This window comes from Girardinichthys multiradiatus, chromosome 21 (assembly GCF_021462225.1).
Source record: "Girardinichthys multiradiatus isolate DD_20200921_A chromosome 21, DD_fGirMul_XY1, whole genome shotgun sequence".
NCBI lineage: Eukaryota > Metazoa > Chordata > Actinopteri > Cyprinodontiformes > Goodeidae > Girardinichthys > Girardinichthys multiradiatus.
Genome location: NC_061813.1, coordinates 24,757,539 through 24,776,398, shown reverse-complemented (window position 1 = coordinate 24,776,398; position 18,860 = coordinate 24,757,539). Strand labels below are relative to the sequence as shown.

Below are 18,860 nucleotides of genomic sequence, written 5' to 3'. Positions count from 1 at the left end.
CGTCCAAACGGCCTCAGGATCACCTTTTTTATGGTTTCCACCTTAAAATTCTTAGTTTTCACCCTCAGTCCAATTAGCCCATTTTTTTAGCCTCAAACTCAGTCAAATTCAGAGATATTTAGTTTTACAGTGGTTTTAGTAGCCATTTCTCAACAAAACAGAATTATTGTTTAGTAAATTATTGTTTTTTGGGGTTTTTTTGCTCTTCAGGCCAGGAGAAGCCTTTGGAGCAGGACAGCACAGAGACCAAGGCTCCAGAGACCATAAACCGTTACGGCAGCATTAACTCCCTGGACTCTACGGCCTCATCTGGTATCGGTAGCTACAGCACACAGATGTCCGGCACTGACAACCCCGAACAGTTTGAAGTTCTCAAGCAGCAAAAGGAGATCATCGAACAGGGGATTGACCTGTGAGTGCGCACACAGTGAATTTATCCCATTTATCCTGATAAACACTGAGTTGATCATAGCTAAATTTAGTGTTAAATGTTTGTGTTTTTTTTAGGTTCAACAAGAAACCAAAGAGAGGAATCCAGTACCTTCAAGAGCAAGGCATGCTAGGTACAACCCCAGAGGATCTTGCACAGTTCTTGCACCAGGAGGAGAGGCTCGACTCGGTAAAAAACTGGTTTTGTTTTAGGTAAAAATAAAAAGTGAAGATAAAAAGATAAGTAGAGAAGAGAACACTTTCAAAATGACACACCTTGTTCCAGAGAAATTGAGTAATTGAGCCAAACCTCAAAAACACATTTCAGCTGAGACATAAACCATCCATCCATTGTCTTCCCTTCATCAGAGATCAGGTCATGGTTTAGCTGGTCCTGGAGGGAAACCCAGACTTCCTGTTCCTCACTGACACTCTCCAGCTCATTCTGGGGGACCCCAACATGTTCCCAGGCCAGATGTGTGTGTGTGTGTGTATATATATATATATATATACACAGTACAGGCCAAATGTTTGGACACACCTTCTCATTCAAAGAGTTTTCTTTATTTTCATGACTATGAATATTGTAGCTTCACACTGAAGGCATCAAAACTATGAATTAACACATGTAGAATTATATACTGAACAAAAAAGTGTGAAACAACTGAAAATATGTCTTATATTCTAGGTTCTTCGAAGTAGCCACCTTTTGCTTTGATTACTGCTCTGCACACTCTTGGCATTCTGTTGATGAGCTTCAAGAGGTAGTCACCTGAAATGGTTTTCCAACAGTCTTGAAGGAGTTCCTAGAGATGCTTAGCACTTGTTGGCCCTTTTGCCTTCACTCTGCGGTCCAGTTCACCCCAAACCATCTCGATTGGGTTCAGGTCTGGTGACGGTAGAGGCCAGGTCATCTGGCGCAGCACCCCATCACTCTCCTTCTTGGTCAAATAGCCCTTACACAGCCTGGAGGTGTGTTTGGGGTCATTGTCCTGTTGAAAAATAAATGATGGTCCAACTAAACGCAAACCGGATGGAATAGCATGCCGCTGCAAGATGCTGTGGTAGCCATGCTGGTTCAGTATGCCTTCAATTTTGAATAAATCCCCAACAGTGTCACCAGCAAAGCACCAACACACCATCACACCTCCTCCTCCATGCTTCACGGTGGGAACCAGGCATGTAGAGTCCATCCATTCACCTCTTCTGCGCCGCACAAAGACACGGTGGTTGGAACCAAAGATCTCAAACTTGGACTCATCAGACCAAAGCACAGATTTCCACTGGTCTAATGTCCATTCCTTGTGTTCTTTAGCCCAAACAAGTCTCTTGTGCTTGTTGCCTGTCCTCAGCAGTGGTTTCCTAGCAGCTATTTTACCATGAAGGCCTGATTCACACAGTCTCCTCTTAACAGTTGTTCTAGAGATGTGTCTGCTGCTAGAACTCTGTGTGGCATTGACCTGTTCTCTAATCTGAGCTGTTGTTAACCTGCGATTTCTGAGGCTGGTGACTCAGATGAACTTATCATCCGCAGCAGAGGTGACTCTTGATCTTCCTTTCCTGGGGACGTCCTCATGTGAGCCAGTTTCTTTGTAGTGCTTGATGGTTTTTGCGACTGCACTTGGGGACACTTTCAAAATGTTCCCAATTGTTCGAACTGACTGACCTTCATTTCTTAAAGTAATGATGGCCACTTGTTTTTCTTTACTTATCTGCTTTTTTCTTGCCATAATACAAATTCTAACAGTCTATTCAGTGGGACTATTAGCTGTGTACTGTATCCACCTCCTGCACAACACAACTGATGGTCCCAACCCCATTTATAAGGCTTGAAATCCCACTTATTAAACCTGACAGGGCACACCTGTGAAGTAAAAACCATTTCAGGTGACTACCTCTTGAAGCTCATCAACAGAATGTCAAGAGTGTGCGGAGCAGTAATCAAAGCAAAAGGTGGCTACTTTGAAGAACCTAGAATATAAGACATATTTTCAGTTGTTTCACACTTTTTTGTTCAGTATATAATTCCACATGTGTTAATTCATAGTTTTGATGCCTTCAGTGTGAAGCTACAATATTCATAGTCATGAAAATAAAGAAAACTCTTTGAATGAGAAGGTGTGTCCAAACTCTTGGTCTGTACTGTATATATATATATATGGGGGTGTCCTCCCATAACCAGATATCCTGACATTATATTAAAAAAGTAAACGCAAACATTAGTTATTTTCGTACACTTGCCAGACTTCATCAACAATTATATTAATAATGAAAATTATAGCAGTAATGTAATCAAACAACTCTTTATTGTAATAAAAGCTGAACATAATTAATTAATTAATACAGTTAGCTTCATTTGAATCCTTGACAAAATACATTTTAGCTCCCCTTAGGTGCTGCTAACCATAGGTAGAAAAGTTCATGTTTAGACTTAAATCACAATTAGATCACATTCATTGCAGCATTAATTACTACAATAAAGAAAAACAATCTTTGAGATCTTTGAGAGCCAGAAACCAAGCTCCTACGCTGTGGGGTCCCTGTGGCAGACCTTAACACTGTAATTATGCAGGTAATAATGCAACGTCCAGCCTGACCTCTGCATGTTGCTGTGTTTAGACTCAGGTGGGTGAATTTCTCGGGGATAACGACCGCTTCAATAAGGAGGTGATGTACGCCTACGTGGATCAAATGGACTTCCAGGGGAAGGACTTTGTTTCAGCTCTAAGGATGTTCCTGGAGGGCTTTCGGCTCCCTGGTGAGGCACAAAAGATCGACCGGCTCATGGAGAAATTTGCAGCAAGATACCTGGAATGCAACCAGGGGTGAGTTTAATTTGCTTTGTATAAAACTGAAAGGAAATGTGATAAAATGTGGAAATGTTCAAGGCTTTGAATGCTTTTGCAATTTGTTTATTCTGCTCACCTATTATTCTCATTTTGTTTTCAATGCTGCAGACAAACTCTCTTTGCCAGCGCAGACACAGCTTATGTTCTCGCCTATTCAATCATCATGTTGACGACAGACCTTCACAGCCCACAGGTAAGACGTCCACCTCAGGGAAGCAGCAGGGTTTTGGTGTTTTGACAACAGTTATCCCTTTTAAATACCATCAAAAAATGTTGCGCATAAGCTGTATTTGACTTGCTTTCATTAATCTGCAAAGGTAAAGAATAAAATGACAAAAGAACAATACATCAAGATGAACCGTGGCATCAATGACAGCAAAGACCTGCCTGAGGAGTATCTCTCAGCCATATACGATGAGATCGCAGGGAAGAAGATTGCCATGAAGGAAACAAAAGAGCTCACCATGAAGTCCAACAAGCAAAGTGAGTCTGCCATTGCCCTGGGCAACTGCATATACAGGTCCTTCTCAAAATATTAGCATATTGTGATAAAGTTCATTATTTTCCATAATGTCATGATGAAAATTTAACATTCATATATTTTAGATTCATTGCACACTAACTGAAATATTTCAGGTCTTTTATTGTCTTAATACGGATGATTTTGGCATACAGCTCATGAAAACCCAAAATTCCTATCTCACAAAATTAGCATATCATTAAAAGGGTCTCTAAACGAGCTATGAACCTAATCATCTGAATCAACGAGTTAACTCTAAACACCTGCAAAAGATTCCTGAGGCCTTTAAAACTCCCAGCCTGGTTCATCACTCAAAACCCCAATCATGGGTAAGACGGCCGACCTGACTGCTGTCCAGAAGGCCACTATTGACACCCTCAAGCAAGAAGGTAAGACACAGAAAGAAATTTCTGAACAAATAGGCTGTTCCCAGAATGCTGTATCAAGGCACCTCAGTGGGAAGTCTGTGGGAAGGAAAAAGTGTGGCAGAAAACGCTGCACAACGAGAAGAGGTGACTGGACCCTGAGGAAGATTGTGGAGAAGGGCCGATTCCAGACCTTGGGGGACCTGCGGAAGCAGTGGACTGAGTCTGGAGTAGAAACATCCAGAGCCACCGTGCACAGGTGTGTGCAGGAAATGGGCTACAGGTGCCGCATTCCCCAGGTCAAGCCACTTTTGAACCAGAAACAGCAGCAGAAGCGCCTGACCTGGGCTACAGAGAAGCAGCACTGGACTGTTTCTCAGTGGTCTAAAGTACTTTTTTCGGATGAAAGCAAATTCTGCATGTCATTCGGAAATCAAGGTGCCAGAGTCTGGAGGAAGACTGGGGAGAAGGAAATGCCAAAATGCCAGAAGTCCAGTGTCAAGTACCCACAGTCAGTGATGGTCTGGGGTGCTGTGTCAGCTGCTGGTGTTGGTCCACTGTGTTTTATCAAGGGCAGGGTCAATGCAGCTAGCTATCAGGAGATTTTGGAGCACTTCATGTTTCCATCTGCTGAAAAGCTTTATGGAGATGAAGATTTCATTTTTCAGCACGACCTGGCACCTGCTCACAGTGCCAAAACCACTGGTAAATGGTTTACTGACCATGGTATCACTGTGATCAATTGGCCTGCCAACTCTTCTGACCTGAACCCCATAGAGAATCTGTGGGATATTGTGAAGAGAACGTTGAGAGACTCAAGACCCAACACTCTGGATGAGCTAAAGGCCGCTATCGAAGCATCCTGGGCCTCCATAAGACCTCAGCAGTGCCACAGGCTGATTGCCTCCATGCCACGCCGCATTGAAGCAGTCATTTCTGCAAAAGGATTCCCGACCAAGTATTGAGTGCATAACTGTATATGATTATTTGAAGGTTGACGTTTTTTGTATTAAAAACACTTTTCTTTTATTGGTCGGATGAAATATGCAAATTTTGTGAGATAGAAATTTTGGGTTTTCATGAGCTGTATGTCAAAATCATCCATATTAAGACAATAAAAGACCTGAAATATTTCAGTTAGTGTGCAATGAATCTAAAATATATGAATGTTAAATTTTCATCATGACATTATGGAAAATAATGAACTTTATCACAATATACTAATATTTTGAGAAGGACCTGTATGGTCCATACAAAAAGCCACCACTGCTGATGTTAGACATAATGTTCCCTCTCCTGATCTGCCTTTGTGTTTGACTCTCTGGAGCTTACCTGTATGCAGGTGTGGCCAGCGAGAAGCAGAGGCGCCTGCTCTACAACGTCGAAATGGAGCAGATGGCCAAGACGGCTAAAGCTCTGATGGAGGCCGTCAGCCACGTCCAGGCTCCCTTCACCAGCGCCACGCATCTGGAGCATGTCAGGCCCATGTTCAAGGTACATCAGCTGAGAATCCACACACACTGCTGGGAATGTACGCGGAGCTAAACCTCGTCTGTGTGTGACGTTTCCCAGCTGGCATGGACCCCCTTCCTGGCTGCCTTCAGTGTGGGCCTGCAGGACTGCGACGATACTGAAGTGGCGTCGCTGTGTCTCGAAGGAATACGCTGCGCCATCAGGATAGCATGCATCTTCTCCATACAGGTACGACGGCCCGAATCACTGCATCACAGGCTTGTTGTGCAGTCTGGAAATGTACAGAGTTTAATTTGATCATTTTCCAAGTCTGGATAAATGGAGAAATAAATAAAATTTAGGAAGTTTGGAAACGTCGTTGAGTTTCTAAACTTTATTTTTTATTAAGAGCTACATTTTCTGATATATAAAGCACTTCTTATTTTGACTTACATTTAAATGTAATCTTTACTGTAATTTGAGTTTCCAGATTACACCTTTTGAGGTTTTGTCCAATTTATTTTTCATTTTTGAGTTACTGACAAAGAACCTACAGATAAATACAGTAAAAATACAGTCAGAAATCAAATGGGGATAATTTCACAACTTATTTTGGGATCCAGACTCTCTTTTAATTCAGCTTTTACATTCGTCATAATAAAAAAAGTATTGATTGAAAAGTTTTGTTTTAGTAATTCCATTCAGAAAGAGAAACTCGTATATGCAGGTACATCTCAAAATATTAGAATACTGACACTAAATTTGGGTTTTTTATGTATTTATTGCACATATATAAATATATATTTAAAATGCCCATTTCTGTTTATTTTGATGTTTAGCTGGAATTTCAGAAATTAGAATTGTGAATTTAATTTAGACCAAACTCTATGCCTTGTAATTCTTCCCCAAACTCTTAAATGGGCTTTGCTTCACATAGGCTGTCGTTCTTTGTCCACCTTTGCCTGCATTTGTCCTTCCGCTTAACTTTCCAATAATATGCTTTCAACATACTGCCATCTTTTTTAGCACTGACGTTTAGTGGTTTAACCCTAGGACTGTGTCAAAGAATGTCCGCATAGCAACATTCCTTTATTAAGATCAGTTTTTATATCGGTTTTATGTAATTTATGATTTGCCGAGAAACCAGATTTGGAAATGAATTTGATATAGATGAGTTCAAATACCAACGAATAGTAAAATAGCTCTTTAGCAGATTGTAAGCCAACCTGAAGATTGTATTGTTTCAGGTTTGGAGGTGGAATATGAGGCAAATATTTAGTATTTATGACCAGAATGTAAAAAAACAACCTGCCAGACAAATCCAGGAAATTGAGTCTGTAAAAGTATTTACTGTTGAAGCTTTAGATTTGTAGGAACCCTAGTGTGAGTGATGTTCTGTGTTTCTTACCAGCAGCCTTGTTTGTATTTCCTAACAGCTGGAGAGGGATGCTTACGTCCAGGCTCTGGCCAGGTTCACCTTGCTGACGGCGAGCTCCGGCATCGCAGAAATGAAGCAGAAGAACATTGACACTATCAAGACCCTGATCACTGTGGCACACACTGATGGCAACTACCTGGGCAACTCCTGGCATGAGGTCTGCATTAGCTTGGGAGAGTTTTCAGAACCATTCAGCAGGTCACTTTGCAGCATCTTGGTCTTTATCGATCAGCCTTAAAAGAATCTAGGTTTTTCTGGATCGTAACTGCAAAAACCAACATCATGACTTTATTTTATACATTTTTTGTGAGCAGTTCTTAAGGACTCAAATAGATTCTTTACTAGAGGGTGGAATGAAAGAAATGTGGGCTTTTTACGGTGTAGTTTTACAGTGCAGATCTTCTCAGTGGCTTTTATGCAACAGTCGCAGTCTCCTACAAAAGTATTAATATCCTTTATCGTTTTTCACATGTGACGAGAGCTTTTGTTATGGCAGTTTCTTCAGTCTGGACTTTGACTGGGCCATTCTAGCTCATGAATTTGCTTTGATCTAAATAATTCCAATGAATCTCTGGTTTGGAGTTGTCATATTGAAAGGTGAACCTCCACCCTAGTTTTGAGACTTTATTGCTCTTCAGCATATTTTCTTTATCTTTCCATCAAATCTGACCAGCTTCTCTGTCACTTTTTAGCTGCTTCTCTGAATTGATGCCCTCCTTGCCTGGTCTGCCAGTTTAGGTGGACCTCCATGTGTTGGTAGATTTTAAGTTGTGCTACACTCTTGGTTTTCAGATGACTGATTGAACAGTGCTTCATGAGATGTTTGAAGCTTGCCATATGGTATCATGGCCCAACCATGCTCCTTGTTGTTTTCCGTGGTCTTCATGATGCTGTTTGTTCACTAATCTTTTGCAAACATCTAAGGTCTTTATTTTTGAAAACTATGTTATACATTTCGTCCCACTTCACAATTCTGCACCACTTTGTGTTGTTCTATGTGATAAAATTCCAGGAAAATGCATTGAAGTTTGTGGTTGTAGCGTGACGACATGTCAGAAGGATCAACAGGACTGATCGGTTTAGCAAAGATCTGTAGTTGGTTTTGTCTTCCTTAGGCCGTTCCTGTCCATTTCTAGAGGCGCCTCTCTAAATTTCCCCTGGTTGTTTCCTCTTCTCAGATCATGAAGTGCATCAGTCAGCTGGAGCTGGCTCAGCTGATCGGTACGGGGGTGAAAGCACGCTACATCTCAGGAACGGTGCGGGGCAAAGAGGGCTTCATCACAAGCACGAAGGAGCAGAGCAACGACGAGTACCTGGGTCTAGGTCAATAACAAACCTTCAGATCCAGAACATATGACAGACATCCGTGCCCCCAGGGATAGTACGAAGGTTCTAACGGTAGAACTGCTCCCTGCTTTTCTCTGTAGTTGGAGGAACAGTGGACCGTAAGCAGATTGCCAGCATTCAGGTGTCCATTGGTGAGACGAGCTCTCAGAGCGTGGTGGTGGCGGTGGACAGGTATAAATATGTTCTCCCATATCTCTACTCATTTAACTCCAGATCTGTTGCTCCGTGCTTGTAATGCAGACACAGTGCTTCACAGAATATTGTTGCATGTTTTCAGGATATTCACAGGCTCCACCAGACTAGATGGTAACGCAATAGGTAAGTCAAGGCGTTCTTCTTTGTGCTTCAAGGACAGTTGCATGTAGCTGTTTTCTGTGTCGCTGTGACACTTGTTCATGTTTAAAGCACCTTTTTTCTCTTTGGGGGGTTTCTGTCTGTCAGTGGATTTCGTGCGCTGGCTGTGTGCTGTGTCCATGGATGAGCTGGCCTCGCCCACACATCCACGCATGTTCAGCCTGCAAAAGATAGTTGAAATCTCCTACTACAACATGGGCCGGATCAGGCTGCAATGGTCCAGGATCTGGGAGGTGATCGGAGACCACTTCAATAAGGTGGGTGTGCGATGAAGACCATCCCATACAGGTGTCATTTTATTTTTAGGTGTCATTTTATTTACGCTCTTTACTTCCATCCTCCTTCAACCTCCTTCTTTTTCTCCCTAGGTTATGTTCTTCCTTCTTTCTTTTCTTGCTTCCTTCCTTCTTCCCTTGTTCCTTTATTCCTTCCCTCTCTCAGTGCTTCTTTCTTATCTTTGCTCTTTGGTTCCTTCTTTCCTCTCTTACTTCCTTCTTCCTTCCCTGGTTCTTTTTTACTTGATTCCTTTCATTCCTCCTTTCTTTTTTCCCTTCCTACTTCCTTTTTTGCTTGCTTCAGGTGTTTCTTCCTCCCTTTATTCTTGCTACTTTCTATCTGTCTGTCTGTCTGTCTGTCTGTCTGTCTGTCTTCCGTCCTTTCTTTATTTCTTCTTTTAAATAATTTCTACCTGCCCTTGATTCCTTATTCCTTGCCTTTTTTCCTTCCTCTCCTCAATAGGGGTCTTACAGTGCACAAAAATCAGTACTTATTTGGGTTCTAAAGTCATCGTTGTTTTCGGTACGATTAAATCAAGAAAAATATATGATGTTTTATCTTTTTTACTCGGGTCATCAGTAAACTCCTCTCATCACCAGAGATTCCTCCAACTTGCGTTTTATAAAACGTACGGCATTTAGGCCGATTGGATACTCCAGGTAACCATTTAGTTACCTGGAGTATCCAATTTTTTTTTACCAGGGATGTTTTACATTCAGCTTCATGGTGTTTCAGGTGAGTAATTCACTTCAGTGCAAAGAGAGCTATGTACTTTATTACTGTTGAAAGATGTGTACATTATTCATTCGGTACATGTGCGTACCGAACCAACAGGGCTGTACCGGATATTTTTGGTACCAATATTTGTACAGTTACATCTCTACTATTCATGTCTTCCATTTTTCCTTTTGTTTTCTTTGATTCCTTTAATTCTGACCTTTTCCATCGTTGTTTCCTTGGATGTTTCTCTGCTCTCTCTCCTTCGTTTCTTGCTCCTTTACCATCGTAGTTGCTTTTTTTCTCTCCTTCCCTTCCTTTCTTGGTCCCTTGACTCCTTGCTGCTTACCTTCCTTCTTTCCTTCTCTCCTTTTTACCCACAGGTAATTATTATTTCATCCACTGCTGAATTATTAACACAGAATCTAAACCAAAATCATGGAAAAAAGATTTTTACAGCATTAATTGAATCAGGTTTTTGATCCCTAATACCACATGCATATTTATGACTCTCACTGCTTAGACACATGGTACACAGATTACTATTCTCCAGCAGTCTACGGGCGAGAGGCAGCATACATAGATTAGAAGCATTAAACAATATTTTGTTTGAGCAGAGATGAGCTGACTATTTTCTCACCTTGTCTGAAACTACACGGTTAGCAGCACAAACTACAACAACAGTGATCAGGTTGCTTAGCCTGCAGCTAAATGCCAGCATCTCATCCTTGTTTATCGGTTCAGCCGTTCTACAGAACGTCCACTTTTACTTTTATGTCTCAACTGTGTGTCTGTAGTTTTTATAAAATTGGAACGTTTCTCAGTTTTCCAAACATTTCAGCGTTTTGAGGGGAAAAAAGAATAAACTAGTGAGCTCCTTAGCATAAAAATTAACCACAGGTGGTTTACCTGAAGAAAAGCCTTTTACAAGATGAGGTCCTGGATGCTTTTATACATATTGAACCAAGGAGGTCATTTTTCCTGTTGGTGGCAAAAATAAAAACATCATCACCTACTCTTCCCTTTCTACAGCAAATAAAAGTGAAACATTTGACCTATTTTTTCATGTTTCACTACAATACAATACTGAAATAGAGGACACTATATAAAAGTAGTTATTTCCTAAATCTTTAATCTCACAAACTCAATTTTCTAAAGCTGAAACAAATGAACCTGAACTGCTTGGTTGTTTGATCAAAGTAAAGTTCATAAATATAATATAGTTTCCTGTTGAAATGAATCTGAACATAATTTTATTTAAGTTCTGTGCTTCGCCAAATTAAACCAGGTGTTTAGTCTTTTTGTCCAGCGATGGTTCAGATGCTCATTTTTTACAATAAACATCCTCGGTTTGCATCCTCCAAGCACTGCAGTCATTTATTAAACAGTTATCATAATTATTTTATACATTTTACAGGTCGAGCAGTTTCACTTCTGTCCCCCAATTTGCTCTGAGAAATCTGAACTTGACAGGACGACAGAAAACGGGGAGTATTAAATTAGAGAATTGTTATTTTTCCACTGCAGGTCGGCTGTAATCCCAATGAAGACGTAGCGATATTTGCGGTGGATTCCCTCAGGCAGCTGTCCATGAAGTTCCTGGAGAAAGGAGAGCTGGCTAACTTCCGCTTCCAGAAGGACTTTTTGAGGCCATTCGAGCACATCATGAAGAAGAACAGGTACAAAAGGAAAGCTGCTCTGCCTCTTTCACCATCATTTCTCCTGTCTCATCCTCCCTAAAGCCTGGAGTGATTTGTTTTTTTTTCCACTCAGTCTCATGCCAACATTTCAGCTGGCCCATTTCAGTCTTCTTGCATTACTTCTCCACTGAGTTCACATAAAAAGCCCTTCTTTTGGTCCCTGTTTGGTGTGAGCTGGTCTTTAAATACGAATATTTTACAAGCCAGACTGATTTATTAGCCTTTCCTTTATAGCAGTCTGTGTGCAGCATGTTAAAACCTAAGGTTTTTAATGCAACACAGTTTTACTGACAAGAACCAGGAGTTTAAACGAGAATCCGCTCACAGATCGCAGCAGGGAGGAGATGGCTGGCAGCCATGTGAACCGGGCGGAGCGTTGAGTCCATTAGAGTCGCTCATGTTTCTGTGTGTGTGTGTGTGAGAGAGAGATGGTTAGCGAAGACAGAGCTTTTCTCTCATTCATGCTCGCTGAGCAGTTACAAATGCTCCTCACCATGGCAACAGTTGCTGCAACAAACCAGCTGAGCTAAAGCTGGAGTAATCACATCACCTTGAAATGAGCCTGGGGACGTTATCAATTGATTTTAGAGCTAATTGATATGATCCCTTCGCCTCCCTCTTTTCCTTCCTTATCTGATGGTTTGCTCCCCACCCTTGCGCCCTCTGCTTCTCTCCAGGTCTCCCACCATCAGAGACATGGTGGTGCGCTGTATAGCTCAGATGGTGAACTCCCAGGCGGCCAACATCCGTTCAGGCTGGAAGAACATCTTTTCAGTGTTCCACCTGGCGGCGTCTGACCAGGACGAGAGCATCGTGGAGCTGGCCTTCCAGACCACCGGCCACATCGTCAGTGAGTCCCACATTTTTATCTCCGAACCCATCATTCAGCTGGCAGAAATGGCAAATCATGTTTCAAGCTTGGTAGAGTCGCACCTTTCATCGAAAAACACGTTTTATACTCTTGCTCGAAACACTGAGGACTTGACTCTGGTACCAGGAATCTATTTCTCATGTAATCAGGTGTGGAGGTCAGTGACACACTGCCATTATTTCTACCACTTAGTTTGCATAAAACTGGAAAATAATTAAATAAATTTAACGGATAAATAAATGTATCCATAATGCTTTAATAGTCAGTAATTAATCAAATAAACAATTAGGTCTGAGCATCAGTGGTAAAATATAACTCCATCATATGTTATAAACACATTTAATTATTTCAGCAATTATTGAATTATAGTAATTCCTTTATTTTCATTCAAATAGACCCTGACATCTGATGGTTAAATTGAACAGGAAGTCATCATTTTGACTATGCCAGTATTAACCCCACCCACTAACTTTGATGGTTAGTGTTGACAGACAGCAACTAAATTTAATTTCACTAATTATATATTCTTTTCATGCATAATATTTATTAAAAAGTTTAATTATTATGAACCTTCAGTCCCTCAGTGTAAGGAGGCTTCACCAGTGGGTGGCACTTAAACTGCTGTGGTAAAAGCTGATTGGTCTGAAGCTGACCTGCTCTGCTGGTTAACCAATCAGATTGCCGGTTTGATGGTCTATAATGGTGACAATATCCAGCAGTCGGTTCATGTTTTCTCAGGTTAACTATGTCGGTACAAACACCCTCATGATCCTTAAAAATAAAAGCATTTCCTGTTTGATTCATTCAAAAATTTGATATTAACATGTTTTGGATCATTTTCCTTTGTACATAAATCCATATTTATAATATTATAAACGTATATACTGTATTAAGTCATGTTTTATATTTTTTCAGTTATTAAAGAAATTCATCCTTAGAGACAAGACCTGGAAGAAGTGACTTGTGAATGTTTGTCAGCTGCTCAGAAGATGTTGAACCTTAACTCAAAGTCTGTTTTTTTCCCCTCCACTCCTCAGCGAATGTATTCGAGAAGCACTTTGCAGCCACGATCGACTCCTTCCAGGACGCCGTCAAGTGTCTCTCAGAGTTCGCCTGCAACGCCTCTTTCCCAGACACCAGCATGGAAGCCATCCGCCTCATCCGCCACTGCGCCAAATACGTCTCCGAGAGGCCCCAGGTCAATGTCGGGCATAACTCTTGATGTTATGACACACTCAGGAATCTTGCCGATGCTATTTAATATACTTAGAGGCGTATCAAAAATTAATCTTACCTATGATGATGGGAATAAATATTTGTGTGGGAGGATTCATTTTGCCCACATTGAGCATGTTTCTTTATCCCCGGCAGGCCTTCAAAGATTACACCAGTGACGACATGAATGTAGCCCCTGAGGACCGTGTGTGGGTGCGAGGTTGGTTCCCCATCCTGTTTGAGCTCTCCTGCATCATCAACAGGTGTAAACTGGATGTCAGGACCAGGTAGGTGGGATTGTGCTTTAACCTGTCCATCACGGGACTTTTAAGGTGGTAAAAAGTACTCATTGCTGAACTTTTCCACATTTTGTCACAAACTTCAATGGTTGATATTAAGGTTTTATGTGTCAGACCAACACAGAGTAGTGCATAATTGATACAGCTGAATGCATATGTATGCTACAGTTTTTAGATTTTTATTTGAAAAATTGGGTTTCCAGGGTGCTAATACTTTTGCACGGTACAGCATGAGCTAACCCAACAACCAAAACCTGTTTGCAGATTATATAAATCAGGGGAAGGACTGACATATTTGACATGTAAGTTGTTGCGTCGATGACGAGTGTGTTTGCGTGGCTCTCCTAGGGGGCTCACAGTGATGTTTGAGGTGATGAAGACCTACGGGCACACCTTCGAGAAACACTGGTGGCAGGACCTGTTCAGAATCGTCTTTAGGATCTTTGACAACATGAAGCTACCGGAGCAGCAGACCGAGGTAAAGGACAAGTCTGTCATCCCCATCAGCCCTTTTTGTCTCGTCTTTCCGCTGCTCCGCCGGCGGCCTTAAAATATCAGAGCTTTGTTCCGTCATTGTTTTTGTTCTCATGTGTAGAGAAGCCAGCTCACTAATGAGGCTTTTGTTGTCGAACCCTCAGAAAGCAGAGTGGATGACCACAACATGCAATCATGCACTTTATGCCATCTGTGATGTCTTCACTCAATACTTCGAGTCCCTCAATGGTGTCCTGTTGGATGACATCCTGGCTCAGCTCTACTGGTGTGTGCAGCAAGGTGAGTTTGCTTGCTGCATTTACATTGTGCACTAGATCATAAACTAAGTTTTTATGCAAATAATCAGTAATGTTTGTGTTTTTCATAAAGGAGATCAGGAAATATCTTATAAAACTATTGTACTGCACTTTTTTGTTTACTTCCCTTGATTGATATCCACTTCCTGTGTCTCTGCCTCCTCTGCCTCCGCCTCTTTGTCTGTAGATAACGAGCAACTAGCCCGTTCAGGTACCAACTGTCTAGAGAACGTGGTCATCCTCAACGGGGAGAAGTTCTCCCCGGAGACCTGGGACAAGACATGTAACTGCATGCTGGACATCTTCAAGACAACAATCCCCCACGCGTAAGCTGCCACTGTGATACATGTCTGGGCATTTCTTCCTGAAAGTACGAATGCACTTTTGTTGCTTGAAAATTAGTTTGTGGAACGCAATTAAGCACAGTGCCAGAACTAGGGATTTTCAGTATAATGGAGTCATTTTTCATATATGATAATGTTTCTGAAAGCCTTTTATGATGAAATAGTATTGAAACAACAAATATTAAGTGATGGAAGTTTCTGTGGGACATATCTGTTTCACATAAAGAAGACAACTGAGAGGTGGGGCTATTCAACGTTTTATTGATGTTTTTTTTTTTTTTTTTTGTGTGTGTGTGTGTTGTTTTTGAAGGAGAAACCTCTTCCATTGTGATTTAAGGGAAAACCTCAGGAATCATTGAACACAATGCTGACAAATTTCAGCATCACTAGCATCCCGTACTCCCCACACTGGCAGCACTAGTGTCGCTCTGCGTCTGCAGGCTTGCTACAGAGAAAGTATCTGTTATTTCACATTTAGTTCTGCCTGCCTTAGAAAATGGTTTGGGCGATGCTGCGCACAGAAGCTTTGGCCTTTTTCCCACTGTTCATGCACTATATTGCCAAAAGTATTCGCTCAGCCTTTCAAATAAATGAAATCAGAAGTTCCAATCGCTCCCACAGCCACAGGTGTATAAAATCAAGCACCACTTTATTTTTTTTAATGATAATAATTAAACATTCAATAGCATTTATTTTCATTCATTTAGTTAATATTCAGTCTGAACAAGATGAACAGAGAAGCCTTATCAACCAGATGAATACATGTAACTTTTTCTCCGTATTGACGACACTGACACTTACTGTCCCAGTAACTACATATAAACAAAGAAATTAAACCATTGCACTTAAAATAAGAACAGATCACCTTGCTGTGGCCTGAATGCACAGTCTCACAACTTCCTCCTGGTCCGCATGGACCTGAATTTCCCACCCGCTTGTGCTCAATCAAAAGTCTGGAGTGGGATTGCTGCTGAGGCTTTTGTCATGAGGTTTTGGACTTTTGTCTCGGACAGACGACTTCTCATGCCTGTTTGGATGTTGTTCTGGAGGCTGAATCCGCGCTCTGCCGCCACAATAGAAACAGGAATTACAAGCGCCAAAGTTTTGAAATCAGGGAACATTTCTGTAATGGAAGTGATCAGAAGTTTGCAGGACTCTCTGAATGTGGGGTTTCCTGATCCAGCAACTACTCTCTTCAGCAGGAGGAAACAGCTAATCAATATGCTAACTCGCCACCAAGTGGTTAAGGGTGTGAGTTGCTGTCAAAATGACTGATGGCCTTCACATTTTTCTGTCACCATTTAATAAAACGGTCAAAAACGGAAAATATTCAGGTAACGTGACTCCTGATTCCTAGACTTTATTGCCTAGGAGTTTCTTCCTTCCTTCTTGATTAACTTTAGTATTTAAACCCTGACCACCCTAGAAAAAAAAAATGTCTGATGTACAATAGATGAGATTATAGATGCTGAGATGTTCTTCTGCTTGCAAATGCAATAAAACACCAAACGCTAAATCAATACTGGTGTAATTAAAACAGTTTTAACTGGATTTTACATATTGAGAGTTTTGTTGTATTTTGTTCTCTGCTATCAATTTTCTTTGACTTCAAGGTTGTTAACGTGGAGACCAGCAGGAGCAGAAGGAGAGCACTTTGCAACACACAGCCTGACTGACAAACAGCTGGTGAGGAAATCATACCAGTGTGTTTATCCAGGTTTTGAGTATAATCGGACTTTGTTGTACAACTGTAACTCTATCTGCTTTGGTCTCAGGACTCCATATCCCAGAAGTCCCTGGATATTCAGTCCCGCTCTGACGACCAGCAGTCCATCAGCAGCGCTGACAGGGCTGCGATGGAGAACCGCCGGCAGAGTCAGCACAGCTCGGCGTCGGGCATCTTTGAGGACGGCCCGAGGAGCAGGACCTCAACAAGTGAGTCTGCCACTCTGCAAACAGACTGATTGTGTTCTGATTTTTCTCCTCCATTGGTTTCCAGATCAGAATTTCCTTTTGTGTCCTGCAGAGATCCAGGAGCAGCGCGTATTCTCTGCCCTGCTGATAAAGTGTGTCGTGCAGCTGGAGCTGATCCAGACCATTGATAACATCGTGTTTTTCCCCGCCACCAGTAAGAAGGAGGACGCAGAAAACTTTGCAGCTGCTCAGGTACAACGTTGGCTTAGTGACCAGCCTGGTGATGAGCCAGATCTGTGAAGAAATATTTGGTAATGATTGATTTATAATCTATTTTTATATGAAGCGGGACGCTGCGTGTGCTGCTGATGTCCAAGTGGAGACCCAGGACCAGGGGATGTATCACTATCTGACCTCAGAGCAGCTTTTCAAGCTGCTGGACTGCCTGCTAGAGTCACACCGCTTCGCCAAGGCCTTCAACTCTAACAACGAGCAGAGAACCTTACTGTGGAAAGCAGGTAGGAGAAGGAAGTCGGCAAATTGGCAAATCAAAGCTGGTTGCGTGGGTATCTAACCGCCTTTAACTGTGTTGAAGGTTTCAAAGGAAAGTCGAAGCCCAACCTGTTGAAGCAGGAGACCAGCAGTCTGGCGTGTGGGCTGCGCATTCTGTTTCGCATGTACATCGACGACAGGCGACAGGACGCCTGGGAGGAGGTCCAGAGACGACTGCTCAAGTGAGGAACACACACTGCTCACACACCCTGGGAAGCATTACAAGTTCATTTGTTGAACCTTTACATTGTTCAGTTTATCTGGGGAGGACACCCACTCAGTCAGGAGGCTCCTCCACAATAATATGAGCAAGAAAGCAGACCTGAGACTCAATACAGAAGTTGAAAAATCACAGCTTTTTTTACTTTTGGTGTTTTTGCTCTGCTTGTTTTCATTCTGCTTGAAGGTTTCTAGTTGGTTTGTCATTTTTATGAAGTAAACTAAAACTGCAGTATGTTTAATCAAATTTTCTCACGTTAGAATGAATGTCCAGCTATTAGTAAAATCTTAAATCTTGTTCGTAGTTCTTCCCTGTTCTCATACAAAGTCAGGATTTCCGTCGCTGCGTGACCATTATTCAGCGCCTCACAACCAGTGATACCAAGAGGAACTCGTTGATTTCTCCTACTTCACTGTTGAGTCATTCCAAGTGAGACGAGATTGATTACGGTGGGAATGAATGCGCGAGTGGGTCAGGTATCAGAATTAGCAGGGACCACATGCAACACAGACACATGTTGTTCCTTAAGCAGCCACATCTGCATCCTTGTTTGCAAGCACACAGTTCAGGGTCCAGACACAGATGGAAACTGGTCCTGGAGAAGGTCACATGTTGTCTAAGTTCTCGAACTTTAACGGTGAAGGAAAATGTTGGAATAATGGGATCAAATGAGCAGCTTTAATGGGGATCATCATCCTGCAGGTTCTCATGTCACCAGTCAGGCAGGAAGCTTTGGTTGGGTTATACTTTTTACATTTTTTCTGTCGATGGTGTGTTAATGTGCATCTGTGAAATGTTTCTGTTTTGTTTAGTGTTTGCAGCGAGGCTCTTGCATACTTTCTGGCTCTGACCTCAGAAAGCCACAGAGAGGCCTGGACCAACCTGCTGCTGCTGTTCCTTACCAAGGTGCTGAAGATCAGTGATGAAAGGGTAAGAAACCAAAACACCTACTCACTTTTAAATATAGAAACACAAAGATGAGTGATTTTTTTATAATGATAACGTTAACAAGCACATATAGAGCCTTAAAAAGCAATAAACTGATTTGCTATTGTAGCTGGAATTAGGTCTGGATTTGACTAGGCCGTTCTAACAATACCAGTTTACCAGATGAGAATATGACATCAGAACATGTGAGAAAGATCCACACTTTTGCAGGATGCTGTAATGGATTAATGCAATGTTCTGTCTTTCTGCCTCCTGACAG

General features: G+C 41.8%; 1 protein-coding gene across 3 annotated transcripts in view; it reads left to right on the top strand.

The window, feature by feature from the left end:
- arfgef1 (ADP-ribosylation factor guanine nucleotide-exchange factor 1 (brefeldin A-inhibited)) overlaps nt 1-18,860 on the top strand; it is an 84,291-nt gene that overhangs the window by 64,116 nt on the left and 1,315 nt on the right. For all 3 annotated transcript variants that reach the window (XM_047349559.1, XM_047349558.1, XM_047349557.1), the window contains 25 exons: nt 211-412; nt 508-619; nt 3,049-3,254; nt 3,387-3,471; nt 3,596-3,761; nt 5,506-5,657; nt 5,736-5,864; nt 7,052-7,210; nt 8,232-8,376; nt 8,481-8,571; nt 8,678-8,718; nt 8,842-9,011; nt 11,275-11,426; nt 12,125-12,297; nt 13,356-13,516; nt 13,690-13,820; nt 14,181-14,310; nt 14,471-14,606; nt 14,811-14,949; nt 16,581-16,653; nt 16,743-16,902; nt 16,994-17,133; nt 17,228-17,399; nt 17,477-17,615; nt 18,466-18,583. In XM_047349559.1, the coding sequence (XP_047205515.1) occupies nt 211-412; nt 508-619; nt 3,049-3,254; nt 3,387-3,471; nt 3,596-3,761; nt 5,506-5,657; nt 5,736-5,864; nt 7,052-7,210; nt 8,232-8,376; nt 8,481-8,571; nt 8,678-8,718; nt 8,842-9,011; nt 11,275-11,426; nt 12,125-12,297; nt 13,356-13,516; nt 13,690-13,820; nt 14,181-14,310; nt 14,471-14,606; nt 14,811-14,949; nt 16,581-16,653; nt 16,743-16,902; nt 16,994-17,133; nt 17,228-17,399; nt 17,477-17,615; nt 18,466-18,583 (3,482 nt within the window). The remainder of the gene's footprint in view (nt 1-210; nt 413-507; nt 620-3,048; nt 3,255-3,386; nt 3,472-3,595; nt 3,762-5,505; nt 5,658-5,735; nt 5,865-7,051; nt 7,211-8,231; nt 8,377-8,480; nt 8,572-8,677; nt 8,719-8,841; nt 9,012-11,274; nt 11,427-12,124; nt 12,298-13,355; nt 13,517-13,689; nt 13,821-14,180; nt 14,311-14,470; nt 14,607-14,810; nt 14,950-16,580; nt 16,654-16,742; nt 16,903-16,993; nt 17,134-17,227; nt 17,400-17,476; nt 17,616-18,465; nt 18,584-18,860) is intronic.